General features: G+C 39.5%; 1 protein-coding gene across 1 annotated transcript in view; it reads right to left on the bottom strand.

Moving 5' to 3' along the window:
- Positions 1-15,890, bottom strand: part of snd1 (staphylococcal nuclease and tudor domain containing 1) — a 213,992-nt gene that overhangs the window by 197,062 nt on the left and 1,040 nt on the right. Inside the window, exons 2-6 of the mRNA XM_022190155.2 lie at positions 13,938-14,087; positions 11,919-12,039; positions 11,559-11,640; positions 3,021-3,181; positions 1,347-1,438 (exon numbers count right to left, since the gene is read on the bottom strand). Coding sequence (XP_022045847.1) covers positions 1,347-1,438; positions 3,021-3,181; positions 11,559-11,640; positions 11,919-12,039; positions 13,938-14,087 — 606 coding nt within the window. The remainder of the gene's footprint in view (positions 1-1,346; positions 1,439-3,020; positions 3,182-11,558; positions 11,641-11,918; positions 12,040-13,937; positions 14,088-15,890) is intronic.

The following is a 15,890-nucleotide window of genomic DNA, read 5'->3' as shown; positions in this document are numbered from 1 at the left end:
CCAGACGGATATAAGCACAACAGACGTGCCAAGCAGACGAGTCTTTGAACAGTAGGACGAAGAACACCTTGAAATGGATGTAATATCTTCAAGTGGGAGATGAAAAAGATTAGTTATGTTGAGTGGTCCATTGGCACAGATGTGCTCGGTGAAAGAGATTGATGGGGAAATTTGGAGGCTGCGAGAACAAACAGACTCAAGGAAGTGACAAAAAAGAGCCATTATTCATTTAATGAGGTCTCGCGCCACCATCCTGGCCTTTTGAAACTGGATGTGATGAACAGGGGTTGGATCTGACTGAGGAGTCAAGGATACGTGCCGACCCACACAGCGGAAACTTGCTCAAAACAAGCATTCATGCTTCATCTATTTCACTCTACATGAAACTACAATTTATAAAATGAACATTGGATATATTGAAGAAGACTTGAAACTACCGATTGAGACTATGAACCTCAACAAAGTCAGAACCAGGGTCAGTTTCTCATTGACTTTTGTACAGTTGGACTTGTTTTGGTATTCAGAGGAGTCACCTCCTGCTGGCCATTAGAAAGAATGCAGTTTAACACATGTACATTGGCTTAAATTTTCACACCAAGCGGCTATATTCATCTCTTCTGTACATGTCTATGGACTAGTTTGACTGCATGATTTTCTAACATTAGAACTTCTGTGATTGCAAAGGAAAAAAAGACAAACTTCATCACATTTCTATAGGTTAAATATCTATTTGTTCATTTTCCGTTTATGCATTCTTGTTTCTAGGTTAACTCTCTCATGTCAGTGGAGTGACTGAACTAGCTCAGCCTGTTTGTGCGCAGGTGGCATAAGATTCCACGAAAAGGGGTCAGAGAAAAAGGCTTACAGTCCACGGAAGGAGACATGTTTTCATTTCTAGAAGGCTTTTTTCTTAGGAAAGTTGGAATCAGTATTTATCAATGTATATTGTATCGAAAATTGAATTGATCACAGGCTGAAACTTGCCAAACAAGGTATAGTGCCTAATGAAAAGGAACTCCTGAGTTTTCTGTTCACTACAAAAGCCGTTACACATGGTCTTCTTTGACAATCTGGAGGGACACTCATTCTCTACATTGCATGCAATACTAGATTTACTAACAAGGCAGCAAAGTAATTTTTAAGTCAAATAGTTAAAGCAATTTTCCATGATAGGTATGGAGGAACCTGTCAAAAAGAGGCATTCTACTCAAATGTGATTAGCCGTTCTGCATTTCTTTTAAACTACATGCCATTACTGTAGTCTCTCAACAATAAAAAAAGTTTTGCCAAAGACGGAGCGAACTGCTCAACAATTCATATTTAACCACATCAGTAGCAATAGTTACCTTAACACCAGACAGCATAACAGTGACCAGGTAGTAGTCGGGGAGCAGCAAGGCACGAACAACGCTGCCGTCACGCACATGCTCGATGATGGCTGAGGGGAGGAAAAAGAACAGAATTTAGAAGCGTTTCAGGTAAAAGGAGAGAGTTTGTGGAAATACAGTGTGCTCACAGACTCCAAGCTCTCAGGCCAACTTACTCATTCGTGAGCTGGACAAAATGTATCACACTTGCATGCATCCTGGACTTTATAAATAATGCAGTGCTTGGCCTAAGGAAATGCAGGATTGAAATGTAGGAGTGATTTATTAGTGATCAAGGCTGCAATCCAATTTCTGAGGCTTTCAGGAAAGCACACTGGGCCACTATCATTGAATTCAAAACAGTAACATCAGAGAAATCCCAGTGTTCTACGAAACAATGATACTGAACTGTTTCAATGACCGTTTGCTCTGGCAGTTCTCAAAAAGGAGAAAGTCATGGCCTCCTTGACAAACTCCGCTTTAAGGGATACTCACACCAAAATGCATTTTTGTCAAACACTCACTACTGTAGGCTTCAAAAGGTTCTTGGAAGAAGGTCTCCTTCGACATAAAAAGGCTGTGATCAGCTTGAATTCATGCCGCGTACAGTGAATTTCAATAGTTTTCATAGCAGAAGCAGAGACATGTTCATAGCAGTCTCTCATGTAGCACAACCCACTTCTCTGCTGTCAGTATATATAAAACCACTTACAAATACAAATATGATTCTTTATTGTGATGTTGCCCTTAATGCTCCTCTGCAAGCAGAACATCACACAGAGCAGAAGAGAAGGCTTCATGGATGGTATTCATTCTCTGATAACTACTGGGACAAACTGCAACCAAAATAAACTCAAGCTGAACTCAGCCTTTCGTCTTTGGGAATAGGGATTCAATGTATTTCTTTGCTTTTGCTTTTAAATGCACAAAGGTGAATACTCGAGAGATAGATATTCATTCAATTTTTGATATTACTTTAAAGTTTAGACTGCATTACAACAGGTTCTGAGGGAAGGTCAATTTATTTGGAAAGCTTTTGAAGTGACTGCTGCAGGATGTGAGTGAAAGGAATTTCACACAGAAATAGCATTTTGAGAAGGATTCAGTGTCTAAAAGGTTCCTTTCTGTGTATAACGTGTGTACAAGTACAGCTTATGTGAAAAGACAGCAGCAGTTTCCAACCACAGAGACTCAATACACATTTAAAGCACTTTGGCTGGAATCCTGACTCCAATTTTAAAATAACCCTGAACGTCTCATGAATGGCAAGAACAAGAAGCGGAGAAAAAAAAAAAGGAAAAAGCCGCCCCCTGTTCATTTTCTCCATTCGATTAAAGGGTAGTGAAATGAGCTGAGCCACTGTTACCGGCAGTCGTCTGGAAATAAATCGAGTGGCACATTACACCTCGAGTAGGTCAGAGATGAGGGGACTGAAGGAATGAGCTGGTGATGGGTGACATACTGTGAGCCATTACAGGCCGTGAGGCGGATATTCAGAACAAAAACAGCGGATTTCTGACACAGGAGGCAAATTTGATTTTTATGAGAAATTAGAGGCTTATGTAATGTGTGTTTTTGTACTCCATGTGTCTTTGTTTCCACACTTTCTCTGTGCGAGTGCGTCAGTGTGTACGCCTCTCTCAAAGTCATTACCATTGATAGGTTTCTGGTGCAAGGAGTCGACGAAGTTGCGGGGATTCTCTATGGTGTACTTGATGTCGCGGATGGTGTGTGTGCCGCCACCCTCACTCCACATGCCCTTCTTGGAAGACTTCGCTTGGTCCTCCAATTCACAGAGTCTGGCCTGCTCTGGACTGGTCACACAAATGAAACAGAAAATTTAAGAAATTAGACAGACACACAAAACATGAGCAACAGTTGTGCAATCTTCGAACATTTTAATTCTTCTAACATAACTGATTTGAATCCATTTGAGCTTTTTTTGAAAATTGTAAGAACGGTGTAAGTATCAGACAAATATTTTTTCCTCTTTCTCGGTCATCTCCTTCGAGAAGAACTTGCCTGCAGCTACAGTTTGAAGGCTCAACCACACCCAGGAAGCTGAGTTCATCTGATCTCATTTCAATAGACCGGAAGCATTTAAAACTTTAATTTATTGCTTAAAATAACCAACCAGAAGGAAATCTCCACAGCAACAATATTAAACTTTCTTTAATCGAGCAGCATGAAACTGACTACTACCGAAACCTGCAGCTTTGCGAAACTGATGCTCAAACTTTCAGAGGCGGCTTCTTGCCACCGTTTAAAATGAAAAATGTCGTTTAAGAACACAGCTGCACTAAAGCTGTGGCAGCTTTAGTTAAATATTATTGTTAACCAGGTTACAAAAAAGATCAGGAGGTCTTTGAGTGCCACAAACGCTCCGACACCCCTCTTGAAAACACCCCAGCTCGGTCTGCTAACAAGCTACAATTAATTTCACACCAGTTAGAGGGGAGCACACACCGTGTCTAACAAGCAGAAAAGGTTTTGATTGTAGAGTCGCTCCCCTTGTTAAGCTCAACACATTTAAAGTGCTCTCATGTAGGCTCGATTAAAACATGACCCATCCAAAACCTTACCCCAATAAGAAAATATCAGCATTGCAAGACTACTGCTGCAACAACTTGTGGCCCTTTTTCCTCTTACAGTGGGTTCATTGCAAATTCATCCAACTGCAGCAACAGCTGTAGGTTTTACTGCACAACAAGATCGTCACTGGTCACGTAAAACAAGTGCTTATTAAAAGTATATGACTGTATTACAAGTATGGGTTCAGTATGGCTTGTGCTTTGTTGAAATAAGTGCTGGATAAAGTGCTGTCGCTGACAAACTGCACTGTTGTATTACTGGCAACCAGCTGATGACCAGATTGTAACTGCAAAATGTATCTGAGCATTCTGTGAAGAGACAATAACAGTGTTTGACAGCTCCTTCAAAAGCTACCACGCAGCTGGCTACAAACGCCACAATTAATTCCAGGCTGGCTCCCTAAATTGCGCAGCCTAATGCTTTTTGAGGGCCCTTGTACAACTTTAATTATTCAGAACTTCAAATAGCCAACAGGCTTTTGTTTTTCCAAGAAGCAAAGTAGGCCCGATTGGTACGGGATGTGCGGTGGTGACTGGAGCTTTTCAAAAATGAACAGTGCATTAACTCAATTTTTCACATCTTGCTGCTTAAAAGACACTGTTCACTTTACAGAAGCAACAAAGTGGCTTTCAATTAAAATGCCACACACACATAAACACACACATAGCCTGTTCTCCAGCTGTGTATTTGTAATTGGGCTTTTGGACTTGTGCCCAAAATGCAGTCAAGTGCACTTTCCCCTCTACACTGATTTAGCTACTAACTTCAAATTGAATTGAAACTGTTTCTTGCTTACTGGGCAACAATAGTGAAACTTTCTGTAAGAAGCCAATTGTGTTTAAGCTACTTAGAATTTAAGTACCAAACAGGAACAGAAAGCTACAAAGATATAGCAACAGAAACTAAGAATGCAATCAAGGGAAGCAGACATTGTAAAGCCACAGAATAAATGGAGAGCGACTCATAAGCAGAGATTGTTTAAGATATCGAAATAACTTCATGTGTGGAGGCAGATGATAGTGAACTCATCCGTCTCTCCAAATAGACCGGTTCCTTTTTAGGTCAGCAACTCCTTCCAACCAACACACTGCTTTCAAATCAAAACCGATACTGATGGGCGAGAAAGCACAATACTGAGCGAGACAACTGGAGGAACAAGGGCCAAGGAGAAAACTTTCCAATTCCCTTATATTTGAACACGCTGTAGGCTACATCTTTCATCTCCATATGTCTCCCTTGTGCTACCAAAAATACTTTAAATAGATACAAAATGTTGAACCTTAGTGAGGCGCTTTACAGCTCCTTGTTGTATTTGTACAGTTTGAAGAGGTTGAAGGAACTAATGTCCCCCAGTGCACTCTACTGGAAGGCTTTCACTACTAGTGCACAGCGAGGCCCTGATGAAAAACAGTTCATCCCCTTGACGTTTACACCCCTCAACCAGCTCTCCTCTGGGGCTGGAGTTAAAAAGGAGCAATGGAGAGGCTATAAAGCACAGCAGGTCTCCGTGTTTTTGTAGCTCACTTCTCCTCTGGTAGATGGGCGTTCTATAAACCAATCAGTCAAGCCCCCTGCCTGTGATTTTTAATTTTTCAAAAGAAAAATGTAATACTGTGGAATCTCGATAATTTTACAGGGTCTAGCCACCTCAGTGATTGGATTAAACATTTTTAAAGAGCAGGCAGATTAAGTGACAGAAACTGAGATGCAAGACCGAGAAGACGAGATTGATGAACGCGTCCGTTTCAATCCCCCCTTTGGCTCAGCGCTAAGGAGAGCATTTTTTTATGACTGATCGAGTCAAAGTGAAACTCCGTCAAATGATGAAACCGCCAACAGCACACCAAAAAACTCATCAGTGTGATGTAAATAAATACAAATCTGCTTGAAACTGACAGCGGTGATACGTAGGAGGAACACATTCGAATGAAAGAATTTTAAAGCCAGAGGAAAAAGAAAAATCACAGAATTCATTACCGGTAAGAATAACACAGACATACATGCTACGGACGTGCACAGCAAGGGAGCAAGATGATTACAAGTCATAAATCATGTGTTTGTATCAAACAGTAAAGTCAGGATCGGAACTTTAATGGTGGAAAAAAAGCTCCACACAGTGCAAGAAAGTGTAGGGAGAAAAAATGTGGTACTCAAGTTTTTGGGCCGAGTTCTGTTGAAGAGTTCTTATAACATCCAACATCAACGGCAGATAACCAACTCATAGGGCTTAAATATCTATGCTGCAGCCGTATTCATGTTTTCTAGAGTTGTATTAAATCCAGTCTTCCTAGGTCTACATAGATGCAACCATACACACATTCTTAGAACATATACCAGACAACAAGTTTGTTTTAGTCTGTGAAAAAGACACTAAATAAAGAATTAGTGTAAATGATGGGCCAGGAAATCACTAATCTGTCTCAAAGATATTATTTTGTAGGCCCTATATACTATAGGCCCTTTCAGACATGGACACCTTTCCATTTATTCTGACTGCATCCAAACATGTAGGCCAAATGTCAAAGCTTTATGGTAAGTTTGCTGTAAAAGCCGCAATGGTAATCTTACCACTTAACACCTCGTCATATTTCAGTGTAACTTTCAACAAGGCACAAGTCTGAACTCCGAGAAGTCAAATTAATGCACTGCAATGTACAAGGAACATATTTCCAGTTGTTTGTAGGATTTTTTTTCTGAATTCATTCCATATATAATGCAGCATCAAACAGCAGCGGGATCCACGAGTGTCTCCAAAGCAAGGCAGTTGTGTGCATTCAGGCACATTACACAAAAGCAGTAGCTCCATTAATTATTTATAATTAGAAATGGTTCTCGACATGGAGACAGGATCCAAAAGCAAAACCGGCTGTGTACTTATCTTCACTGCAGACATAACCTACAGTTCAGCAATTTGCTACATAATGGATTTAGCTTTAGCCTTGATTATTATTACATTATATTGCTTTATGCAATGTACAGTTTTGCATGTAAGACAAATATCGTGAAGGTACCAAGGCTCTCTCCATCATAGTGACAGGTGTAAGTCACTGATGCCATGAGGAAAGTAAAAGTGGCCTGCGTCTGAATGACAGAACACAATCACTGTAAGTTTTTGAAGCCTAAGTAATATGGGCATTCTTTTCTCCCATTGTCTTTTCAGATACTGTCAGCTCATTTTTCACAGCACTATGAAGTCCTGCACATGTATGGAAACAGTACAACAGTAGCTGGATGTGCAGAGAGCTCAAAAATGCATTGTGTGCAGTAAGATAGTCAAAATGACAAAAAATGTAAAGCTGAACATCTTTGACTATTTCACAAAAATGCACAAAACTGAAATCAACATGTACAAGTGTACACAATTATATTACTAGTTGCATTTTTAATGTGTTTCCATACTAACTACTCCATGTCAACACAGCCTGCACTTCAGTCTAGTTCAGCTTGAAAGTCCCTTTGACAAGAACCATTACCATGTTACAAAAACCAACAATTATTTCTATTTTTATAGTTTCTGGCTGTCATAAATGGGGTAATTATGGGGGAACTTTTTGTGTTAGCATCGCATGTCACGAGTTCCAGATCTGAGTTTTTTATATATATATATATCACACATTAGGGCGTCCTAAAGTTACTAGGAATCAATCCTTTGCCCCCTCCAAGTGATATTTCAAGATGAATAAATTTTCCAGCAACAGGGTAGGCACCATTAGGAAAAAAAAAAAAAAAAACATTAAAAAGATCCGCCTGCTGTGGCGCACTGAGAACTGGCCACAGCCATAAGATTCATCAACTGACTGACCACGTTATCAAGCAGCAGTCAGCGTCTGAACACATGTTCAACTGCACTGTCCGAAGCCATCATCATTACCATCACCTCCATAATTACCATCACATCATAGTTAGTGTGATCAACGTAGCCAGTCACGAGGAGTAATGATATTGGAAGCTAGTGCACTGAGAGAAAAACTAAAGCCTTAAGTCCTCACTGAGTAATGGTCCTCCCCTTTGGCCAAATGATGCCAGCTTACACTTAAAGCATCATTTACATTAGTGCTTGTTCTGGGCCATTGCACAGAAAGCTTGAAATGGGTCATTAGCGGCAAAATATTCACATCATCTCTGTTCAATGTTGGAAGATAAAAATGTAGCAGCATGAGTCAAATTGCTTGTAATGTGTGTAATGTGCAAATACTGCCACTGGGGGGGATATGCAGTACTCTGTCATATAGCACTGGGTGTGCAAGTGTATTTAGAGGATTACTGCTTAAGGGCAATGTGGCAGAAAAGGGTTTCAGAGGGACATCATTGTAGCAGCAGGGTAATGCTGCCACCATCTGGGATGCCATGGCTCTTTCTCAATTCTCTACAGTCTACCAGTTGAGGACTTATGTATATCTCCCTGCAGATTTAGCAGTGTTGTACTGCTATAAGCTTAAGCAAGCAGAAGATTGCATTATGTTGCCAAAAGCGATTTCCTCCCTACTCGCTACACAAAGTGTTGAGTTGCAAATTAAAACAAGTTTTGACATCCAAAATTACTTCAGCTACACTGACTGAGCCAACAGTGTTGGAAGGGAGAATTTATGATATCAGTCTCTAGGATAATGGCACACTCCTCAAGGTCTCTCATGCTGACATATCCAATTATGGCATCATGAAAAATATATAACACATACCTCCAAATCTGAAACGGAACAATAAGACACCCAAACAGAACATGACATTTGTAATGCATGAAGAAGTTCAGAGCCTTGCCTTAACTAAAAGTACCATTACAGTAGTGTAGACGCACCTTCTGGAAGATAAATCCTACCAAAGTATAAGTATTTAGGGGTCAATATATAACTGCGGGGCATTTTGTAACAGCTGACGGGTATCATAATTGACATTTTTGCTGTTTTCAGGCCAAAAATCAACATGGCTGCCTATAACCAAACACCACATGGCATTTTAAGAGAAAGATTCTTCTAAATATGACATATACAATTGAGTAAAACTGAAATTTATTTATAAAGATATTGTAGTAAACCTGTTGATATGCGATAAGTACACACTTGACTCACACTACTTTGTATTAAATAAGAAAGCCTTGGAGTCGTGCCAGTCTTCTTTAGGAGGAAATGACATCATGTGGAGCAGGTCATGTGTTACAACTTGGCTCCCAAAAGTCTCAACAAAACCAAGAGATAGCAATGGTGTGGTGACTAAAAAAGGATTATTGCCATGCAAAAACAACAATATGGGCATTAAAAAACAAAACCTAGAATCATGCTGTTGGAGCTCCACATGGCAGCAGCTCCTGTCAGAGAGCCCATTTGAATGGAAGTGGGCCAGATTAAGTGCAGCTGAGCCACTAGATTGTGGGTGTGGCTCAATCAGGGGACGACTGGAACAGACACACCTGGTGTCCAGGTGGAGGGTCGTCACATCTGGAATTAACACACTTCTTTGAGAGGCGTTTTTGTAATGGGTAACTCAGTTGAAAGTGATTTCTCGGACATAGATACAATTTGGTATTTTCCATATAATATTTGATATATTGCTCAAAAAGAAAAATCGAAAAATCTGTCATGATTATCTCAACTTAAAAAGAACACAACCAAAACATTTTTTTGAAGAAGCTCATTTTATTATTGTCTAGCTAATTAGAAGGTGGTTGTTTTTAAATTCTGGCAATTATTTAGTTGACATTTTTGTGAGATCCAGGTTTTTTTTTTTAATTAAGTGACTGTTTCCATAGTAAATATTTATAAAAAAAAATATGATCATAATGAAAATATAAAAACATTATTTTTTTTTTGAGTTTTAATAAAAATGTATGCAAGATATATCCCATGGACTTCAAAAGTGCCTCAATTATATACTGACCCTTAAGTATTATTAGTAAATTGTAATTCTCGTACTAAAGTAATTTGTTTCCAGTTTTTGGACTTTTTCCCTAATCTTTGATTTTTGGTTGCTATTGCATGATTTGAACCTTTAAAAAAAACTAAATCTCATGAGAAGTTTCAAGGGAAATACCACTACCTGCAGTAAAGAACACACAGACATCTGGAACTTGACCCTGATTACACACTGCTTTGTGTAAGACTTCAGAAGCCAAAAAGGTTGCAAACCACCAAACTTATCCTTCACAAAGTGGTGTCTTTTAAAGGTTATCATAATACGCATAGTGTAAAATCCTCAACTTGAACGTAAATAAAGCTGAGGCACAAATGTAGTTGGGTAGAAAGTATAACGTCCCTCTAAAATAAAGTGTAAGATAGCATAAAATGGAAAACGTAAAGTACAAGTAGTTTGAAACTGCAGTTTGTAATTTTCTCCTGTGTGGTGTAGTTACACATTGCTTGGGATTTTGGATTAAAACATATCAGTGCAAAAGCTTTTCCAAAACATCTGAGGGACGATTTATGCCGAGTGCAGCTGAATCGGTCAGCGTTTATAGCAGTTGATAGGTAACAAGCAATAAAGTAGTGGAAAAGCCAAAAATAAGTGCTCAGCTCTTACATAGTTTTCCCACTGGAGAGCACTGCGACTCCACTGTTGGCAACACACTAATCGCTGAGAGCTCACCAATCACATAACATTTTGGCTGATCGGTGCAAAGCAGAACAGAGTCAGCTTGAGGTGAAGAATGTACGTTAACGCCTGTTGACAAGCTCCATCTTACATTTTAGCTACAATCAATGGAGACAGTTCAAGCGACTAAATGGACAACAGCACGATCACACTTTCTCCCTCATCAGAATACCGCTGCAAAATGCTTAACGTATTGCTAAACTTAGCCAGAAGCTAGCTAATGCTATGAAATGGATAAAGACATGAACAACTCGCATGCCGGTACAGTCACAGATAGCAATATTAAAGGTACAATCCATAACCCAACCCTGTGTGGAAGACTGCACTAGAACATTCATAAACACGATCTGATGTTTAGAACTTAAGTTTTCTAGGTCTCAAGAGGCAATAAGACAATAAAAGACAACAATAAAGAAATGAAGACAATAAAAAACTGTCTCTTGAAAATGATAGTGAAAGTTAATTCGGACTCTCCCTATGTCCTGCTGCACATCTGATATTTTGTCTTGTATCAGCAGTTTTTAGTCTCAGTCACTGCTTCCTAAATTTTTTTTTTTTTTTTTAAACAGCAGCATAAATTTCACATCTTTACCAGCTGCTCGGCATACTGCTGATTGAATAAACAAAATTAGCCCTTGTGACAGACTTGGTGATTTGTGACTAAGTACCTAAAATGCCAATACTTTATCAATCATATCCCTTAGCAAAACTCTTGACCAATAAACCATTACAAGATGTTTAACAACCCCTATGTATCAATATCAACCTCAGCTTTAAAAATCCTGTATCAGTCAGGTCGTAATCAGTATAAAGACATGCATCCAATCGCATTAACTTGTTCTATGTTCCAGACATGTAAACCTAACCTTCTATCACAACAGTACTTAGCAACATGCAAATTTCTAAATGTTCTTATGGAGAGTGACTTATACCTGAAAATAGAAAGCACAGAAAGCAATACAACTGTCGTAATTGCATATAAATCATTTATTTCAACCAATAAACATGTGATCTTACTTGTTCCCTCTGATTCCTTCCCTGCGGACTGTGGCGAGGCCCTCGTTGACCAAAGACTCAGCGATGTTCTCACCTGTTGTATCTACAATCAGAAAACAGAATAAAGTTAAACACCTTATCTAGCAATTTCCTTGAAAGTGACTCTACAGTGTTGTACCATCATTAAAAAATATGTAAAAAGGAGGGTATGAGGTGAAAATCTGACATTCTGGGGAGTCAAATCATTTCCACATTATGACATGGCTTTAAATATTATGAAAAAAAGGGAGAGGACCATCAATAGAATGACTGTTTTTCTATATAATGACATACGTGGATATTATAAACAGCCTGTTTGTGATTCAAGAGGTGACAGTTTACCTTTCCCCAGGTAGACCATGCCGTACTCTCGGCCCAAAGCAGTCTTGATTTCCACCGTGAAGCACACCTCTTTGCCGATTAGCTTCTTCCGCAGGAACTCTCTGGCTTGGAAGGCCCATGGCTGCAATACACACAGGAAGAGCAATGCACACTTCCATAGGACAAGGTGGACTTTGACACATCAGTATCAGGAGAAGCAAACAGCTAGCAGACAAATGCTGCTGCAGCGACAAACACAATCCTCCCAATTAAAGAAGATGGGATTGTATAATTTTCAGATAAAGTTACAGTATGGTCACAGCTACAGGTTAACCTTCTGTTGCTTCTTCACTGCCACCAGACAGATACAATATCATGCTGTAATGACGTGTAAATAGCACCCACCAGTGGTAGCTGGTTAATGCCGGGTGCTGCCCCCTTCCAATTATCCAGAAGAAAGGCTACTTAAACAAGTTAAACCAATTACAAAATAATGATGAAATAAAAACTGTTTACTTGAACTACGCCCCCATTAGTCTTGTCAGTGATTTGGTTCATTACTAAGTGAATGTGCTCACTGCCTGTGTGAGGGGCGCAGGCCAAATGACTGCATAGATTCTTCAAATTAGACAAGCAGTTAAACTCAGGCTGCACTCTAATTGGCTGCCTCGGATTGCAGACTAGAGCCAGAACAATTATCAGCCTAACATTTAACATTTTTTACGATTATCGGTATTTTTGAAACGACGCCCAATAAAATACATTCATCTGAAAATGTGCTACTTTGTCTCCGATGCCACTGCTTCTATCCGTAGGCACGACTGTGACCTCTAGCAGTTTTCCACTCACACAACTACACGACTAGATACATGAGTAAAAACCTATTAACACTGAAGAATAAATGTTGTGAAGTTCTCTTTTAATTAAACATATAAAAATAGTCATCCAATTTGTGGACACTAAAACTTTGACACCAAGATTTTTAGCGGTAGATTTTGCATTTATATCAGTTCCAAATATCGATTATCAGGCTCTGTGATTATCAGTAACTGGTGTGGACCCTGAATAATAATTTAAAAAAAAAAACATCAGTCAACCCCTATTCCAGAGACACTCCCACTTCTATTGGTAGTGTAATGCTATTATGTCTGACAATTTCATCTCACTCTTCTGCACACATCATTAACTATACATGACAAACTCTCTCTCCCACTCAGCAGTACATTAGTCAACTACTGCAGGAGACGGCAAGTTCAAACGGAGGTAGTGAGTTTCAGGAAAATTACACAAAGTTTGCCTTCATCTTTGCAAAACCACTATTGCTGTTAGCAAACCGACATCAAACTCAACTCACAGTATGGTGATACCTCGCTGCTTTCTGTAACAATCCTGATTAGTCCATTTATGCTAAGTTAAGCAACACTCTGTTGGTGATACATGTTTGTATGACATGTTAAATAACTTTTCACATTTATATTGTCTTGTAATCCCACATTAATGACAGTGAACCCACTAGAGGAATTACAAGCAGCACGATAATAATGTTGGCAAACACTGAAATAAACATGGTTTTCAATAAAATATGACTACTTCTCAAAGCGTCACCTAATGGATTTTTTTTCTGCTATGAAATGGATTTTTCATAAGACATTTCAGCCTTGCAAGATTCAGATAGTAACAGATTTTTTCAACTTTCAGCAGAACAGACATTAGTGTCTGGCCGTGATAAATAAATTGATTAATCTTCTAAAGGGTACGATAAGAAAATGTCAGATTATACGAGTGTTATCTTCAATCCTTGCATTCAATTGAGAATTTTTTTGGACCTCTAATGTTATTACGTTTGCTTGGTGGAAAAGAGCAAAAGCTGTGTGACAAAAATTCTGAAAAAAAAATCTTTTTCCCCTCAGTAAAAACAAAGACAGACACATCAGCATCCCTTCAAATTGGAATATCAGTGTGGGTGACGCGGGGATACTTGTACTGCCCCTGTCAAACAAATATAAATGAATACAAACACAATGGAATAGATCCACTCACCTCGTCGGGGGTGTCCTTGGTGTCAGGCTGGCCCTGTGCGGCTCGGCGGGCCATGGCCCCAGCTCGGATATTACTGAGATTGATCTGGCGCTCTGGGGGCGGTCCACCTCGAGGCTGGCCCCGAACAATGATGGCACAGCCCGACAAGACCTGGAGAGAGGACAGTAAATTGATTGTCAACTAGTGAATTGGGCAAAATCAGCAGTGCAACAACTGCTTGCCGTTTCACTAATCAGGTGCAGATAATATCTTCTGACACTCTTCTCGAAAAATCTATTCATCACAGAAACGACGACATCTGGAGAAAACAAAAGACCACAACACTTCAGCCACCTGTGTGGAAGGAAGACATGGGTAGCGGTTTTAGTTTCTGTTTCCTCTAACACATTACTTGTACTCTGCTGCACTCACTAAACTGTTGTATTTATGTTTGCAGAAAGTGTCAATCTGATAAGCACTACAAGAGGAATTAATTTGAAACTGGTGTAATATTAACAAACGCAATAGGTCAGCAAATTATTATTTTGGATGCTAATCAGTTGCAAGAATCACTGTATCTTTAAATTACCAAAGTCTATGAAGATATAAGAGGAGCCTGTACAACTGTTGCAGAGTTAGAAAGCAACTTCACACCGCATGTTACCATGGTGACAGTCTGTCATTCAAAGTCAAGGTGAGATCACGCCATCTGATAACGTAGCTAAATACAAAGAAAGAAAAAAAAGAGATAGCCTACTCTTGGGTTTGACAACCATGGCATTTACACGAATCTGAGCAAACAGCTTTTATCTGCAGACTCTCCAGTGTGTCTGCAGGGAGCATCACTGGGGGCTGTTGATCTAAGATGTGGGTTAGATAAAACTCTTTCATCAAATCATCCCGAGTCTTCCCCCAGTAAAGGACCAACTCCCTCCAAGTATGGGCAAAGCAGAGGTGCAGCTGTAATATTCACAGACCAACCAGCCACGGAAAGAAGACAAATAAGTTCAAACTCATTCTTCCACTTAAAAAAAAGCCAACCAGAAATGATACGCAGAATTGCTTGACCCTTTGATCACCTTTCCTAATGTACAGATGTGAACCCTTTCGAAAACATCTTCTCATGCTGGGAAGCCTCTGTGCAACAGGAATAATCTTGATGACATGGAAGGAATGCAGACATTCCTGCTTTGTAATAGGACATGAGCTGGAGGGCTATCCTGATCTGTTATAATGTGGGCGGATCATCACTATTTCTCACAAGAGTACTGTTAATGGTTGATGTAAATGTTTCTTATGACTGATTTGTTGATAAATATATTGTCCACAAAATGGCATGAGTTAACTAAAAGACACACAATCAGGAGTGTCACTGAAACACATCATGTAACTTTCTCTTCATGGTTTTCTCATCTATTGAATTTGATGTACCAAGTTTTCTCCAGCCCTAGTATGCAGAAGTGACAAAAATGCAACATATAAGCCGTATGTGTAATAACACAGTAATCAGCATAATCAGAATTACACTCAGCACATCTAAATCCTGGAGAGAAAAAAAACTTGGGTAATAAAGCAGGAAAGAAGTGAGTAGGTTGAACCGTGAAGCATACAAAAAAAGTTTCCCACAGTTAACTACCACTTAAGTGGCCTTGAACAAGGCAACACTGTTGTTCCAGTGGAGTTTGATGGTGGTAGACAGAAGACTGTGGCTCTACTAGGCACCATCCAGAAGTCAAACTATGAATCCATGCAAAGGCATTTATGGAGAAAATTTGTTAACTTTATCTGCATGAATCAACGTCAAACAGACTTTAGGCCAAATCAGTGAAAGAAGTTCGAGTGACATGTGGGCATACTGAGATTACACATAACCGAGATGAATGGGAGATTATAGGGGGCAAGGAAGTTGTAGCTACGTGTCATTTCGCCGGGGTTGGTTTGAACCAGCTCACCAGACAGTCCACTGAAGAAATG

Source organism: Acanthochromis polyacanthus, chromosome 1 (assembly GCF_021347895.1).
Source record: "Acanthochromis polyacanthus isolate Apoly-LR-REF ecotype Palm Island chromosome 1, KAUST_Apoly_ChrSc, whole genome shotgun sequence".
Taxonomy (NCBI): Eukaryota; Metazoa; Chordata; class Actinopteri; family Pomacentridae; genus Acanthochromis; species Acanthochromis polyacanthus.
The sequence above is the reverse complement of the archived record's forward strand: the minus strand, read 5'-3'. Positions and strand labels throughout refer to the sequence as shown.